Source organism: Bos taurus, chromosome 3 (genome assembly GCF_002263795.3).
Source record: "Bos taurus isolate L1 Dominette 01449 registration number 42190680 breed Hereford chromosome 3, ARS-UCD2.0, whole genome shotgun sequence".
NCBI classification, from domain to species: Eukaryota; Metazoa; Chordata; class Mammalia; order Artiodactyla; family Bovidae; genus Bos; species Bos taurus.
In genome coordinates, this window is record NC_037330.1 from 7,768,211 (window position 1) to 7,786,284 (window position 18,074).

General features: G+C 39.1%; 1 protein-coding gene across 1 annotated transcript in view; it reads right to left on the bottom strand.

The window, feature by feature from the left end:
- The window catches only part of ATF6 (activating transcription factor 6), a 233,987-nt gene that overhangs the window by 156,113 nt on the left and 59,800 nt on the right, over positions 1-18,074 (bottom strand). The window contains exon 10 of the mRNA XM_024989876.2: positions 371-502. Coding sequence (XP_024845644.1) covers positions 371-502 — 132 coding nt within the window. The remainder of the gene's footprint in view (positions 1-370; positions 503-18,074) is intronic.

The window sequence follows — 18,074 nt, forward strand, 5'->3', positions numbered from 1 at the left end:
TATAAATGATTTCATCTAATAACTGCAAATGGATTCAGCCATATCATTCCACCAAATCATATCCATCACAGATGATACAGTAACAAATATTACACTATATATATAAACATATGACAGTAAAATAACTATACTAAAGCACTACAAACAATATACCATGTGTAATATATAATGTATGTGTTTCAACGCATATAGTAGTACACACAAACCGAGATTTTAAGGTCCCAGCTCTACAAGAATTCTAAAACTGGGACAGTTTTTAAAAAGGAAATTTACCCTTAGAACTGATCTTGGTAAAATTTATGAACATCCTTGTAACTTGTTTGCTCTACTAGTTGAAATTGTATATAAACAATTTAGATATAAATCTAACCTGTAGCTGTTTTTCTGGATGATGTCATCCGATGTGTCTTGCTCCTCTTTAGCAGAAAATCCTAGAAGATGCCTCCTTTGATTTGTAGGGTTCACACTAGGATTCATTCTCTTGGAATCTTGTTCCAACATGCTGAAAATGTTAAAATGTTAGCAAATAATTGAAAAAAAATTTGTCATACATACACATGCTACGTGTGGCTCTGAAGCAAATCAGAATTCTGTACACACAGCAAGAACACTAGGTATAGAGGTAAGTCAAAACAGCTTACTGATATGGTCAAATCCCTAGCTTGGCATCCTATACATACATGAAAAACAATCTTGAAAATAATTTTTCTAACTATAGAAGTACATTATTTATAAACTGTTTTAAAAAGTCAGTATTCTATATGCTTTAAACTATGAATATATCCCTGGAGAAGGACATGGCAACCCACTCCAGTATTCTCGCCTGGAGAACTCCATGGACAAAGGAGCCTGGGGGGTACACTCCATGGGGTCGCAAAGAGTTGGACACAACTGAGTGACTTAGCATGTGAATATACACATATATATAAAGTAAAAATAGGTCCAATGTACATATAAACAAATTCCAAACTCAGATAATAACTACAATAAGAAGTCCTCCTCGATGCTTCAGATTGATGTTTTCAAAGAAGAAATACTTCAAATAAAACGGGAATTATTCTCTTTATCAACAATCAAATTCACTAGATTTTCACCATCCCAGAAGGCAGGCTATCAAATAAAGTTAACAGAAATTTTTTAAATGTTGATTTACTCCTTTCTCTTCACTCTTCCTAAATCTTTTTGTATGTATCTGGGGCAAACATAGATATATATTATTGCAATAGTTATTTAACACTTTCAACTAACTAACCAAGGGCTTAGAAACCTGGCTCATCGATATGATATCTTGTGTGTTTAATTTTACAGTGCCACATATATAACTTATACTAGTCAAAATCTTCTTGAAATTCAACACAAAGGGAATTTCCCTAGGGAAGCACAAAAGAAGGGATACCAGATTCTATTTAGAGGGATGAAGCGTAGGAAGGAAATAAGGCTGATGAGAGTGTCACAGTTAAGGGCCCCGAGATTCTAAGAGAAAAGGAGTTCTTTCGGGTGGAGTACTTTGCCTCCAGATTTGGAGAAAGGGATGTTAGGTGGAAGGAAAAGCATGCACATCACTGTAGAGTCTCTTCCTGATGCCTTGCTATATCCCCCATTCTCTGCAGTCCTTCCTTCCTGGAGTCACCATCATCCAGTGTTTCTCACAGGATGTGCTGTGGCGCGCGGGCACACTACAGACTCTTCAGGGGTTACCATTGAATGATGGTCATGGTGTAAAATCTAATTTTGCTACAACTGAGGCTCCATTTTGTTACAACTGTATCTTTCAGAAAGAATGTTCACCTGAGTGGTCAGGAACAGTATAAACCCTGCTACAAATGAGATAAAAGGCTGTGGAATACCCCACTAAACTTATGAACACTTAGCCTGGTGAGTATTTTAGAAAACATGAGATAAGCAGTAAACAAAAACAATTTTGTAGGGAAGCCAAATGAAGAGTGTGATGATAACTGTAGAATGTGTTTTTTCTTTTCAAACCTTGCATTTTGGAAAAGGGTTTACTTTTTAATCCTTTCAAGGGTGATGCCAAAACGTCTACCTAGGAAAGTAAGCCTAAACAAAATCAAAGGTAAACACTTCCCCCTCAGGACTTCCCTGGTGGCTCAGTGGTAAAGAATCCACCTGCTACGCAGGAGACACAGGTTCAAGCCCTGATCTGCGAACATCCCACATGCTGCAGAGCAACTAAGCCCAGGCACCACAACTACTGAGCCCAGGAACTGAAGCCCAGGCACCTGAGAGCCTGTGCTCCACAACGAGACATGCCGTCACAACGAGAAGCCCGTGCGCCGCAGCTAGAGAGCAGCCTCCGCTCTCAGCAACTAGAGAAAAGCCCGCCCGGCAAGAGACCCAGCACAGCCGAAAATAAACAAATAAATGAAATTATTTTTTTAAAAAGAACTTACCCCAGTTTACAGAATTATTCACCTCCTATCAACCTACCTCTCCATTGCAATTGTGAAATATCCACATAATAACATTCCTGTTTGGTGGATGTACTCTGTCAATTTCACCAATGACTAGGAGAAACTCTACCACTCTAACTATTTAAGAATTGGGTCTGAACCCCACTCACATTTTATTTCTACTGGATAGTGTTGAGCTAAAAGCTCCTAGGAAGGAACAGGGTTTGGGAGAGGAGCAAATTCTGGGTGTCCCTCCCTGCAATTCACTTCAATAGGGTCACTTTTTTTTTTTTTTTTTTAATTAAAAATGTTTCAACTAGTACCACTAGTCTTGGTACAAATTCTGGACTCTGTATTCAGAACATACCTAATAAGCAAGCCTTCTTCCAATATCCAAAGAAACCTAACACCCCTCAGCCCTCACTTCAGGCTTTCTTTTTCATGGCTGTAGTTTCTTCTGCATGTTCCTCTTTACAGTACAGTCTTAGGTTCCTTCAGCGTATGTGGTCACTCCCCCCTCAATATGCTTCTCAGAGATGATGTCCAGAACTGGCCACAGTACTTCTCAGGTGGTATGACCACTACAGGACGGAACAGGGTAATTCCTTCCCATGTTCTAAATATTATTCTTCCACCAATGCAGCCTAATATCACACAGGCTTTTTTGGCAGTTACATCAGACTCTATATTGAAGTTGGTTTAATTAAAATTCCAACTCTTCTTACAAACTGGACTATTACCCTCCCTTCCCTTCCCTTCTTCTCCCACTTCCAATTTAGAATTTACATAACTGAGCTTTGTGATCCCGTTGAGTAATTTACGTTAATTCCCTTTAAAATATCATTCAAGGACTTTTCAGATCCTAATTAACAACAGAAATTCTCCTTCAAAGCAAGGAACAACATGCCACCAACATCCTCAGCTAAGCTGTTGTTAAGATATCAAAAAGAAAAGAAATTAAGCCCTGGAGCATGCTCCCAGGCAGCACCTTCTAAGTTTGTAAAAACATAAGTAAAACACTTATGAATTAATCATAATATCTCCTAGTCCAAAATCCCTGTCTTGACCATAGGGATATTACAAGACTGTTAAACATTCTCCTAAGATGCAAATGCAGTATAACAGCAGCTACCATTTTCTGAGCACCTTCTACGTACTAAGGAATCAAAGCTCAAAGAAAGTTGAGGCTCAAAAGAGTTTAAAGTTTGCAGAAGGTCATGCTGTGATATGGTGATTTATAAAGAGAAATACATATTTGGTGGCAACATTTTTCTGGCCCAGAGTTCCTAACATCCTTGCGAATTTCCCAAGTGATGAGACCCATAAAGGTGCCATATGCTATGTTAATGAGGTGACTCTGGAAGGCCCTTGGGTTGCCTAAGGGTGGGGGTTAGTCCCCAAAGGAATCAGTCATAGAATACAGAGTTTGAACTTTCAGTCCCAACTCGCACCCCCACCTCCAGGAAAGGGAAAGGGACTAGAGATTAGGTTCAATCACCAATGGCCAAATGACTTAATCAACCATGTCTCTGTCATGAAGCCTCCATAAAAACCCAAAACGAAGGGATTCAGGGAGCATCTGGGTTGGTGAACATTCAGAGCCAGTGGTGAGCTTGAAGAGGTCATGGAAGCTCCCTGTCCATTCCCCCATACCTTGCCCCATGCAGCTCTTCTACCTGGCTGTTCCGGAGTTATATCCTTTAATGATAAACTGGTATTCTAGTAAGCAAAATGTTTCTCTGACTTCTGTGAGCCACTCCAGCAAACAAACAGGAACCTGAGGATTGTGGGATCCTCTGCTCTATAGCTGGTTGGCCAGAAGCACAGGTGACAACCTGGATTTGCAGTTGATGTCTGAAGCGGGAGAGGGTAACTCTTGTAGGACTGAGCCCCTAATCTGTGGAATCTGACCTTGTCTCCACACTGGCTGTATCAGAATTAAGCTGAATTGTAGGACACCCAGCTGGTGTCCGTGCTTGTTGGTACGGGGAAAATCTCTCCATACTTTGGAACTGGATAATCAGAACCCTTAGGAGAACTGTTTGGTGGTGTGGAAAAACACACATTGGAATTAGTGTCAGAAATGTACATGCTCTGAGTAATTAATGAAGCCAGGATTTGGGTCCAGGATTAGAACATCATCACTGCCTTATGTTGATGACATTTCCCAGAATGACTGATTGACTCACTCATTTATTCAACATGTTCTAGACACCTATTATGTTCCAGGAATCATATTTGATACTAAAGACTCAAAGATAAAACCAAATATAGTGTGTATAAGTGTTTCTGTGTGTGTGTATGTTGGGGGGGTGGATACAGATACAAGATAATAGAGGGATTAGCAGCGTAATAGCAGTTAATGCCAAATGTTACAGAAGCATATAGCTAGGGCATTTGATCTTTACCAAGAGGATCATGAAGTTATCTTTAAATGACAAGCAGTAAATAAACAGGTAGAAAAGGAGGATGGGAGTGAGAAAAGGCATTTCATGCAGACTAATATGAAAAAGGACACAATCACAGGAGAGTATGATTTGCTTGAGAAATTCCAAGTAAAGCAGGAGAAGGTATATGGGTGGACATGTACATGTATAAGCACGGAGGGAAAGGGACCATCGCAAAGAGAGAAGGGAGAGACGAGACTAAGAGTACTGCAAGGCTAGATTACTTACGGGTGGCCTCGCCTGCCACAGTAGCAGTAAGTCTAGCAATTTATTCAATAAAAGAAACAAAACTGGTATGTTTTATTCTTGTTTTAATTTTGGTTCCCAGTTATCCTGTCCCTTTCTATATCAACATCTTCCATGTGACTAATGTTAAATTCCCTGGTATAATGGGAGAAATCTACCTTCTTTCTTTTAGAAACTGATATCACGTTTGTCCCCTACCCATCTAGACTACTTGGTGACTATCACTGCCAGAAAAACAGCAGAACGCTAGGACCGTTCCTCTGCTTTACCTATTTCCTGGCTAGGGATCTTAAAGCTGTTTGTGAGGCTCTCACAGGTAAGTGCTAAGTTAAAGTGGCTGCTATGGCTTCTGGGAGTAGCTTTTACATTTTTCCTTCCCTGAATCCTACTGTCAACTAGCAACGAACACAGTTAGTTCTTCTGGATCAGAATGCACCTTCCTCTAGCACAGTGACTCTCACAAAGTGCAGTACCCAGACCAGCAGCATTAGCATCACCTGATAACTGGTTAGAAATGCAAACTCTCAGGTCCCATTGCAGTCCTACGCACCCAGAAACCCTGGAAGTGGTGCCTAACAATCTGTGTTTTAACTAGCTGTCCACATGATACACGTCAATGTTTGAGAACCACTATTTTAAACTAATCTGGTTTCTCATAACATCTTTCCTACCTCAATTCCCTAAAAGTTACATGTTTTTCACAATAAATCCAACAAAAGTGAACAGTGTGGGGAAAAGGATGGGGCAGTTAGATGAAATGGCTGTGGAAGGACACAATCAAAAATGATGTATGTGGTTTATGGATGATTAATAGAGTAAGTTATTTTTTAGAGGTTTATATTTATTTTATTTATTTTGCTGCACTGGGTCTTACTTCCAGCATGTGGGGTTTTGATATTTGTTGCAGCATGTGGAGTCTTTAGTTGCGGCATGCGGGATCTAGTTCCCCAACCAAGGATCACACCTGGGCCCCCTGTTACTGGACCACCAGGGAAGTCCCTAAAGTAAATTATTAATAGTTCATAACCATCAGTACTTGGGAGTTTTTAAAGAGTTCTTCTACTGATTATTGTTCTTTAGATGATTTTACTACCACTATGAAACTGGGATTTCAAGTCACAATTTATAACTGTCACAAGGAAATGCCTTGCATTTAACTATCAGTTCAGTTTATTCCATCTGTTATTGGACTGTAATCACTTAGCAGTCATAATCACTTAGCAGCTACACTTGCTAGAAATCAGTTTTAATGTTGATTGGTTTGGCTCATAAGTGATCACTATTATTCCCACTGCCCACATGAGAAAATGATTATCAGAGTGTAATGACAAATATATGTTTAACCATAACAACTTTAATAATTTTACCCTTTTTTAGCCTGAGGGCTCACTCAGATCTCATTCAATGGACTCCACAAACATGATCTTCACAACACTTTCATTACACAGAGTCAACAAAGCATTTTTAACAAGGAAGTAAGACAGAGAAGAGGCAAAAAATAAATATCCAGGCTAACAAATACATGAAAAGATGCTCAACATCACTCATTATCAGAGAAATGCAAATCAAAACCACAATGAGGTACCATCTCATGCTGGTCAGAATGGCTACCATCAAAAAGTCTACAAACAATAAATTCTGGAGAGGGTGTGGAGAAAAGGGAACCCTCTTACACTATTGATGGGAATGCAAACTAGTACAGCCACTATGGAGAACAGTGTGGAGATTCCCTAAAAAACTGGAAATAGAACTGCCATACGACCCAGCAATCCCACTGCTGGGCATACACACCGAGGAAACCAGAATGGAAAGAGACACATGTACCCCAATGTTCACTGCAGCACTGTTTATAATAGCTAGGACACTGAAGCAACCTAGATGTTCATTGGCACACGAATGGATAAGGCAGTTGTGGTACATATACACAATGCAATATTACTCAGCTTTAAAAAAGAGTCAGTTCCAATGTGGTGGATGAAACTGGAGTCTATTATACAGAGTGAAGTAAGTCAGAAAGAGAAACACCAATACAGTACATTAACGCATATATATGGAATTTAGAAAGACGGTAACAATGACCCTATATGTGAGACAGCAAAAGAGACTCAGATGTAAAGAACAAACTTTTGGACTATGTGGGAGAAGGCGAGGGTGGGATGATTTGAGAGAATAGCATTGAAACCTGTGTATTACCATATGCGGAATAGATGACCAGTGCAAGTTCAATGCATGGAGCAGGGCACTCAAAGCCAGTGCTCCGGGACAACCCAGAGGGATGGGGGAGGGAAGGAGTTGGGAGGGGGGAGGGGGGTCCAGGATGGGTGGACACATGTACACCCATGGCTGATTCATGTCAATGTATGAAAAAACCACCACAATACTGTAAAGTAATTAGCCTCCAATTAAAATAAATAAAATTTTTAAAAATGACTAGAAGAAGAAAAATAAAAAAGCATCCAAACAGTCTATGAGTCTCAATTTTCTTATCTATCCATTTGGCCTGAATGTATTTTGAAGGCAACATATCAGGAAATTCTGTAAAGAAGCTTTTAAAGTTTTTCACTTGTTTATTTTTGGTAGTTGTTGTCTTTCGGCCCCAAGTCCTTGTAAATTTTTTTGAAGTCTTAAAATGAAATTTCTCTTAAGCTAAATTACAGAGACGCTGACTGTCCAATTCAGCTCAAAACAACTATATATGCTTCAAACTATGAAATGACTTACAGAAACTAACCATCTAAATAACTGTAAGTTTACATTTCCCTTGTTTTTATTAATATTTGAAATACATGAAGGAGCTTTATTTTACTAGCAGAATACAAGACTGTCTTCATACAACTTTGACAACACAAATATGAAGGAAGGAATTTGACAGTCAAAACAGCCAAACGTACAAAAGAGTATGAGAAAATTGTTGTTGATATGAACTTTCAGATGCTTGGCATGAGTGTTTTTGCATCATTCAGTGTCTCTTTTTGTTAATTTTGGAAAAAAATTTCCCAAAACACAAGGAGATGACTCAGTCACAATAAGAGTCAGTATAATGATTAACTGTTACAGTTCATGATATAAATAGGGTGATCTAATCACACTTTTCATAATTAGCTTAAATCACATTCTACTCAGTATTTTCAAATAAACTAATAAATATTTTAAAAAACAGAAGTCTCTATGTCTCTGTGACCAGAAACAAGCTACCCTGCAAGAGTTACAAGTTTTAAGGCTCAGAATAACCATTACACCGACAAACGCTGCTCATGCTGGGGGTCAGTGGGCCTGAAAAGCACAGATTAATAAAACATAAATAACTTCAATTTCTCCAGAAGCCTGGAAAAAGTATTATAAGAACTGTTACTTTATTTTTTCATTTATGAAATTCTAAAAGCTAACAACTGTTTCACTTATGAAGCCAACTTAATTATTAAGATATGATTTCAGATACCCAATTTTCATACCAAGTAGCTCAACAAAAAATGGCACATCTCCAAATCTATACTACCCGTCACAAACCTGTTTCCTTATGGTACCAGCTGGTCAATTTCAAAGTCAAGCCATTTCAGCAGGTAAGAATCTTACAGTTCCCATCCCCAAAAGAAACCCATTTGCTGCTATTGCTCTCCCTGAACACTGCATATGAAAAACTGAAATCACTTTAGGATTTGGAAAGAGCGGGAAGATCCTTAGGTTTTAATGTGGAATAGTGGAAAGAACACAAAATTTGGAATCAAGAGATGTGCATTCAACATGTGGCTCTGAGACTCCCCGAGTCATTCTGGGAAAGTTGGTTAACTTCTCTGAGCCTCCAATTCCTCTCTTCACAGCAGTTTTCAAAGATTCAAATGATATGATGGATGAGAACATGCCTTATAAATCAGAAAGGAAGATGACACAGCAGTTAGTGGCACAGCTTGTCTTCCCGCCTGCCAAGGTTCAGGCTATCCTCAACATAGCAACTGGAGTGATTGTTTTAAAATCTAGGTCAGATGACTATGTCACTCCGCTGCTCAAAACCTTCAGATGGCTCCCCATCTGTATCATGGTAAAAGCCCAAATCTTTAAAATGACCAAGGCCTCGCTAAGTTTATTCCCTCCCTGTACCTAACCTCTCTGGCCCCATCCCCTACTACTCTCCCCCTCCTTCACTTTAGTCCAACCACACCAACCCCCTTGCTTTTCCTGGAACATGCAAGGCACACTCCCACCCTAACACCTTTGTTCCCTCTGCCTGGAATGCTCTTTCCCCAAACATTCATATGGATAATTATCACTTTTAAGCCTTGGTTCAAATATCTACTTTACAATGACAACTATTTAAAACTACAATTCCAATAACCACCCTCACACTTGTAAAACTGTTTACCCTACTATATTTTATCCCTTTTTTCTATCATTTTACTTATTATGTTTACTATCTGTATGTCCCTGTATGTGTATTTTGTTCTAAGACAATGCCTAACCCACAGGAGGCATTTCTTTTTTTTTCCTTAAGTAACAAATGTTATTTTATGTAACATTCTGCCTCTTGCCAGGAGAAAAAATCCAGATCTTTATTTTAGAGAAAACTAAGGCACAACTCAAGAATAGCAGGTGGTGAACTCATTATTATACCATCTCCAGATGCAGGAACAGGAAATTATGTTAATTTTCATTGAAACTGAGGCTAAAGACAGGGAGTTCTCAAGGGAGTTCTCCAAATCTTAAAAAAGCTATTTTTCTCTGTTTATTGAATGGTTCGCAGATGATTTTTGCAGACTTGTAGTAACTGGGGGCAATTTACTAGAAACAGAAATTTGAAACAACAGATCAATAGTCAAGATTAAAAAAAAAAAAAAAAAAAATTCCTCTAAATAGTAGTTCTCAGAACCACGGATTACCAGACCTGGAGAAGAAACACATACGTACAGCAGCAGTTTGCCAAGCAAGCCGGCAAGAGCAAGAAGACAACCTGAGATTCTTTCATCCATTCAAGGAACAACTATAAAGCAAGCACTCTTCTAACAGGCAGTGCTCATTCTTGGAATCTAGTCACTAGACTCTGAGAAAGGCCAAGCAGCTTGCAGAGTGGTCCAGCTAAAGGAAGAAGGAGACCCCTAGCCAACAGCCCTGGCTCAGTCCCGGTTGAGGCCAGCACCAACCTGCTGGCTATGATGAGTGAGCCATCTCCAAGCAGGTCCTCCACCCTGAGTCAACCCAGCTGACACTCCATGGAGCAAACAACTGCTGTCTCTAGTGAGCACCTCCCAAACTGCTGGTGTTTCAGCCAAGTAAATGACTGTTGTTGTTTTAAGCTCTTAAGTTTTGGGGTGGTTTGCTACACAGCAATTGATAACTAATACACTCTAGTTATTAAATTTCTGAAGTCAATAAATCAATATTTAATACAGTAAGTTTGTGTGTGAACAACTCTTTTGTATCCTCTCACTTGAAAAAGGCATGCTCTAATCTTTCTTAAATGACTATAAATTTCAGTGCAATCTCTTCTGTTATAGTCCCATCAATCCCATCAACCCATAAAATAAATATTTTCTCCTTTTACATCCAATCTTAAGCTTTAGGGAAATGGGTAACATTATTGGATCTTTTTCTCTGCATAAATGGCTATTGTTCTATTAATGATTAACACAAGGGCTCCAAATACAAACTGAATTCTAGCTCTGCCGAATGTTAGCTATGACTTCAGTTTCCTCATATGTAAAATGGAGAAAATAATACTTACCTTATAGTTCAATATATAAAGTGCTTAGATTAGTACTTGCTGCACAGCAAATGTTTGATAAATAAAAGCTCAACAGCAAAACACTTAAAAAACTGCCAGCTTTATCAACCAAACACAGGTGGTATCAACAAACAGGCAGATTATTCTGAAACTGTCTTCACTTTTGTACTCATCTTTTTTCCCAACTATCTTATTTCCATTTATCTCTCATTTTCAAATTCACATTATACAAAAAAAGGGGGGAAGGAAAATTAAAGTAAGTAATGCTGCTTTATTGAGAATTCCAATAAAAGGGTTGAGTTGCTGTTGTTTAGTCACTAAGTTGTGTCTGACACTTTTATGACCTTATGAACTGTAGCCCGCCAGGCTCCTTCTGTCCATGGGATTTCTTAGGCAAGAATACTGGAATGGGTTGCCATTTCCTTCTCCAGGGGATCTTCCTGACCTAGGGATCAAACTCACGTCTCCTGTATTGGCAGGGGGATTCTTTACCACTGAGCCAACAGGGAAGCCCAAAAGGGTTCAGACAGAAAGCCACATAAAGCATACAGAGTATCCATGATTCCCCAGTAGTAGCTTCTCAGAGTTCATGGGTTGTGATAAGTTGACTGGTAACATAAGATATCAGTGTCAGTTTATGTTCAGGACACACAGACACCAGGAAGTCTAGATGCATAGCACACACTCACACTTCTTGCTACACCAGCTATAACTCAGTTAAAAACCATTCGTGAAGTGAAAGTGAAGTTGCTCAGTCGTGTCTGACTCTCTGTGACCCTATGGACTGTAGCCTACCACACTCCTCCGTCCATGGGATTTACCAGGCAAGAGTACTCGAGTGGGTTGCCATTTCCTTCTCCAGAGGATCTTCCCAACCCAGGGATCAAACCTGGGTCTCCCACATTGTAGGCAGACACTTTAACATCTGAGCCAAAAACCATCTGTAGAATATACCTTATAATATAAGTTTCAAATGTTTACTGAAATGACAGAACAGGTCAAATCTGGAGAAAATAAGACAGTAAACTTCTAGGCAAACTGCCTAGAAACAACATGTAATAATTACATATATATTTTGCAAAATCAAAAGTTTCAAAGTTATTTTATACTACCTTAATATTAAGCCAGACCCTCACTTATTACAAAGTAAAGCTAAGTATCCCTCTATTATTTATGTTTTGCACAGCTCAGTATTGAAAATGGTGTTTGAAAAAGCTATTTTAAACAATCAGCTACTGGTCCTTGTTTCACATTAAACTAAGATTTATAGACTAAAGAAAATATCAAAGTAACCAACTTAAACTCTGACAGTTTTCGCATCTGCCCTAGTCTCTCACTGACGCCCTCTCACAAGATAGAAGTGGCAGAAGTTACCACATGATCTCCTTTTATCTTTGAAAGTGACACAGTGACTGACTCACTCAAGGTATTAAAGGAAGTTAGCAAAGAATGTGCCTTTCTGATTTCAACTGCTTTCCCTTCACTATGACGAGTCAGGTCTGAGGGGAAAGGTAGCCAAGTGATACATTATAAAGCCATTGCAATACTCCTTATTCGTCTCTCTATATGTAACTCACAAGAAAGCCAAAACTAAAGAAAATCATCAATAGAATTTTCCATGCCCTCAAAACTCTGCACTGTTGATAGACTCTATGTCATTTTTTTAAACAAAGGGTGAAACCCTATAGGGACTAGAAGAAAAGAGAACCAATTACTTTGCACAGATTCTTTTTTGAAGAACATGAATAAATTAGACATTTGGGAAAAGAACTAATCTTAGGTCTCCTGGCTGGCTGGCTAAGTCACTTCAGTCATATCTAACTTTTTGTGACCCCACAGACTGTAGCCCACTAGGCTCCTCTGTCCATGGGATTCTCCAGGCAAGAGTACTGGAGTGGGTTGCCATTTCCTTCCCCAGTTAGGTCTGCTGCTGCTAAGTCACTTCAGTCGTATCCGACTCTATGTGACCCCATAGACAGCAGCCCACCAGGCTCCACCATCCCTGGGATTCCCCAGGCAAGAACACTGGAGTGGGTTGCCATTTCCTTCTCCAATGCATGAAAGTGAAAAGTGAAAGTAAGGTCGCTCAGTCGTAATCGACTCTTAGCAAACCCATGGGCTGCAGCCTACCAGGCTCCTCCGTCCATAGGATTTTCCAGGCAAGAGTACTGGAGTGGGGTGCCATTGCCTTCTCCGGTTAGGTCCACTACCTCTCTGCAATCCCAGAGTCAGTAACACCTAGTATTTAGATGTATAGTATTTCTTCAGTTTATGTGTCACTTTGATAAATGTGGAAAGTACTTTTAGCCAAAAACTTGAATTAGATTTCATTTTAAAGTTTAGCTGAACAAAACCATGTATACTTGGTGGTTTGAAGTCTGACATATAAGTTATAGAGTAACTTTTAACCTACAGCCAATAGTGATATCATACAGCAAAGTGTGCTCAGCAACTGAATAAGGGGAAAAATTGAAGCCAGATTTGGAGACAGGCTCATCTCATATAGGAAAGTTAGAACTCTTCCTATAAAAATAATGAAAAGCTGACAAACAGAGAATACTGGAATTAGAGACATTTTATTTCTAACCAGTTCCAGGCAACTCAAATTCAATACCGTATTCTCTGTGGTGATCTTTTCCCTAATAACATAGTCTCTTAAGAAACCACAGAGCAGCTGGCCCCTATGGAGTATGATTTGCCTTCCTCACCCAAGTCTGATGTCTTAAACTGTAAACATTATGGTTCTTATGAGAGGACAGCACCTAACCCTGGACAAAGGAAAAGTATTATCAATTTCAAACACTTGCTAATTTTGTTGTTGTTCAGTCGCTAAGTCATGTCCAACTCTTTGCGACCCCATGGACCACAGCATGCCAGGCTACACCATTCTGTCCTTCACCATCTCCCGGAGCTTGCTCAAACTCAAGTCCATTGAGTCTGTGATGCCATCCAACCATCTCATCCTCTGTCACCCCCTTCTCCTCTTGTCTTCAATCTTTCCCAGCATCAGGGTTAAGACTTAGTATATTTAAAACCTCCTAAGGATGCTTCTTTATTATTTGCAGAAAAGGAGAATGGTTAAAGTGACTTTTTAAATATGTAGAAAGGGGAAGAAGTAACAAAGGAATCTATATACTGCAGTCCTATGTCCCAGGAAGAAGTTCCTCTTATAGGATTCTGTCATGGCTCTTATTCTCTCCAAAACACAAGTTCATAAATTTCCTCAATTATATAAAACAAACCTAGGAATATACAAGTGCCTATCCAGAGATTTTTAAAAATTTCTTTCACATGTATTATCTTCCAATTTAATGGGTAAGCATGCTTACAATCACCATAGGGGTCGATGTATAGAAAGGAAGAAATATAAAATTATACACAGTAGTTTTCAACCCTGGACACACCTCAGGATTATCTAAAGAAAAATGCTTTATTTAAAAAGAAATGATTTAGACCCATCTCATTAGATTCCATACATTAGGGGTAGGGCTCAGTTAGCTGTCTTTTTAAGATTTTCATAGTGATTATGTACAGGCAAGGTTGAAAACCACTATAGACAGAATTTAACAAAAAGTCATCCAAACTATTAAGGAGAAAAGGGAAATTAGCAAAACATCAGACAAACTTCTATGATAAAAGCTGTTGCCCTATCATCATTCAAGAGTCAAGAAAACTCAGAATATAATAAGGTAATAATAAACAACAAACTACAAGTAGCATTCAGACTGATGTTTTTCCAACTAGCTCTTAATCACTTTGTTTTACAAAGAAGGAAGTATTTTTAGCACAATTTGTTGCTGGTTAAACTTTATTTGCTAACAGAACCTTTTAGAAATTCTTTTCTTTCTATCAAAATTTATCTATTTTCCTCCCCTCTTTCCTTATTTCCCCCTCATTTCTTAAGTTAATTCAACTTCCCTCCATGAAGAAGTATTTTTACAAGTGTCTAAAATGAACACTGCCCATTTTCCCCACCTCACTATATTTCCTGAATATTTGTATAACTCTGAGATTTACAGCAACCCTTGGGGTGAGGAGCAAGTTAAACTTACCTAATGTCGAAACTGTCATGAAGTTAAACTTAAAACAATGAAACTTCCGAGTCAAATAGAAACACAGCATAGAGAAGCAATGAAAAACTATGTCTTCAGTATGAACAACATCAGGTATGATCTTTGACTACTCCTTGGAAGTAGGGACCCAACAGGAGGGAACCCTAAAGACAAGTCCTCTCCCTAACAACAAAAATATTAATATCTCTTCCTCAACCTCATAACATTTAAAACATAATAACCAATTATACCAGACCTATCCAATCTCAGTGTCTGTTAGAAGGTTTAGTGTATGAAAAATGATTAGATGAAACTACATTTATAGTACAGGAAGTGGTAGTAATGAGATAAAGAAAACAGATATGAGAAGTAAAGTATCTTAGAAAATGTACAATAAGAAAAAGTAAAGAAAACAGAGTCAATTGTAAGAGGCCCAGGATTTGAGGGTTCAGCATAGTGGGGGGGACACATGTGTACCTGTGGGTGATTCACGTCAATGTATCGCAAAAACCACCACAATACTGGAAAGCAGTTATCCTCCAATTAAAATAAATCAATTAGCTAAAAAAAATTTCTTTGCCATTTTTATTTTATTTTATTTTTTTTTTTTAATTTTATTTTTTAACTTTACAATATTGTATTCGTTTTGCCACATATCAACATAAGAGGGGGATAACTTCTTTTCCACTTCCGTGGAACCTTTTATATTATACTTTGGTTACTGTCAGGCGTCATACATTTCCCTTGGAATGTTTATCTCTCCTTCTCTCCTTATAAATTTTTAATTTTACTCTCCTCTGTAAAAGTCTTTCTTTACAATAATTATCTCCATCTATTTCCCTCTTCTCAGTACAACACTCACAACATACACCAGTTACTTGGTACTTGCTATGACACATCCTTGCATTAGTCACTGTTTATGCTGTTCTCCTTCATTGTGAGCATGATGGCCTATGTGACCTGGACACAGTCCACCCTTTCAGCCTAACTGCTTACCATTCTCTACCATATAAACTACGTTCATTCACATTCAATCATTCATTTCACTTAGTCACTCAACTGTCATCCAACAAATATTTATCAAGTAGCTACAATATGTCAAACACAATCTAAAAGCAAGGTAAAAAAAATTTTTTAATAATAAAAATAAATAACAAGGTAAGCTCTAGCCATCCCTGACTGCAGCTTACTGTAGGTAACAGTCATCTTCCTTCACCTCTCCAAGCATTTATTCAGAATATTCCCTCTGCCTGGAAGCCCGTTCCCACTTTGTCACCATGATTAAACCTTTCCTCACAATTCAGTGCAACATGTGTCTACAATGTACTACGCACAATACAGATGCTGAGAATATACGTATATTTCTTTAAAAAAAAAAAGGAGGGAATTTCCTGGCAGTCCAGTGGTCAGGATTTGAAGCTCTCACTGCAGGAGTCCAGGTTCAATTCCTGTTTGGGGAACTAAGATCCTGAAAGCCATGCAGCATGGCTGAAAGGACTCAAGGAGTCAATAACAGTGATGACAGACAGACCAACAAATAATCAGTAAAACGTGATACATTCTATTATATATATACAGGATAATATGGGAACACTAAAAAGAAATACTAAGCCCAACCCAGTCAAAAATGGGCAGAAGACCTAAACAAACATTTCCTCAAAGAAGATATACAGATAGCCAATATACACATGCTGCTGCTGCTAAGTCACTTCAGTCATGTCCGATTCTGTGTGACTCCATAGACGGCAGCCCACCAGGCTCCCCCATCCCTGGGATTCTCCAGGCAAGAACACTGAAGTGGGCTGCCATTTCCTTCTCCAATAATAAACACATGAAAAGCTGCTTAACATCATTCATTATCAGAGAAATGCAAATCAAAACTAAAATGAGGTATTACCACACACAGGTCAGAATGGCCATTATCAAAAACCTACAAACAATAAATGCTGGAGAGGAGGTGCAGACAAAGGAACCCCCTTGCAGTGTTGGGAATGTAAATTTATACAGCCACTATGGAGAACAGTGTGGAGATTCCTTAGAAGACTAGAAATAAAACCACCATATGAGCCAGCAATCCCACTACTGGGCATATACCCTGAGGAAACCACTATTCAAAAAGACACACGTACCCCCAGTGTTCACTGCAGCACTACTGACAACAGCCAGGACACGGAAGCAACCTAGACACCCACTGACAGATGAGCAGATCAAGAAGCTGTGATACATACACACAACAGGATATTGCTCAGTCATAAGAAAGAATGAATTTGTGTCAGCTGAACCTAGGTGGGTGAACCGAGAGCCTGTTACACAGAGTGAAGTAAGTCAGAAAGAGAAAAACAAAGATCATATATTAACACACATACACATATGGAATCTAGAAAAATGGTACTGCTGCTGCTGCTACTGCTACTGCTGCTAAGTCGCTTCAGTCGTGTCGGACTCTGTGCCACCCCATAGATGGCAGCCCACCAGGCTCCCCTGTCCCTGGGATTCTCCAGGCAAGAAAACTGGAGTGGGTTGCCATTTCCTTCTCCAATGCATGAAAGTGAAAAGTGAAAGTGAAGTTGCTCAGTGATGTCCGACTCTTCGAGACCCCATGGGCTGCAGCCCACCAGGCTCCTCCATCCATGGGATTTTCCAGGCAAGAGTACTGGAGTGGGGTGCCATTGCCTTCTCCAGAAAAATGGTACTCATGAACATATTTACAGGGCAGGAAGAGAGACACAGACCAGGAGAAAAGACCTGGGACACAGCAGAGGAAGGAGAGGGCGGGACCAACTGAAAGAGTAGCCCTGAAACATATATTACCACACATCAAGGGAAAGCCAGCAAGAACTTGCTGTGAGACGCAGGAGCTCAACCTGGTGCTCTGTGACAACCCAGAGCGGTGGGCTGGGTGGGGCTGGGAGGTTCAAGAGGGAGGGGAAATATGTACACTTATGGCTGATTCAACTTCTTGTACAGCAGATATCAACACAACATTGGAAAGCAATTATCCTTTAATTAAAAAAATACTTAACCTAGCCTAGGGGTGAGTTCAATTTGCTCAATGCCAATTCTTAAATCTAAAAATAACAATTCCCTTGCTTTTCTTTATAGCTATACCATATATGCACATGCATACATAATGTACAGTTTTCCTGATTTGAACTTCATATAATCATATTTTAAATATTTTTCTGCAATTTGTTTTTCCCACACA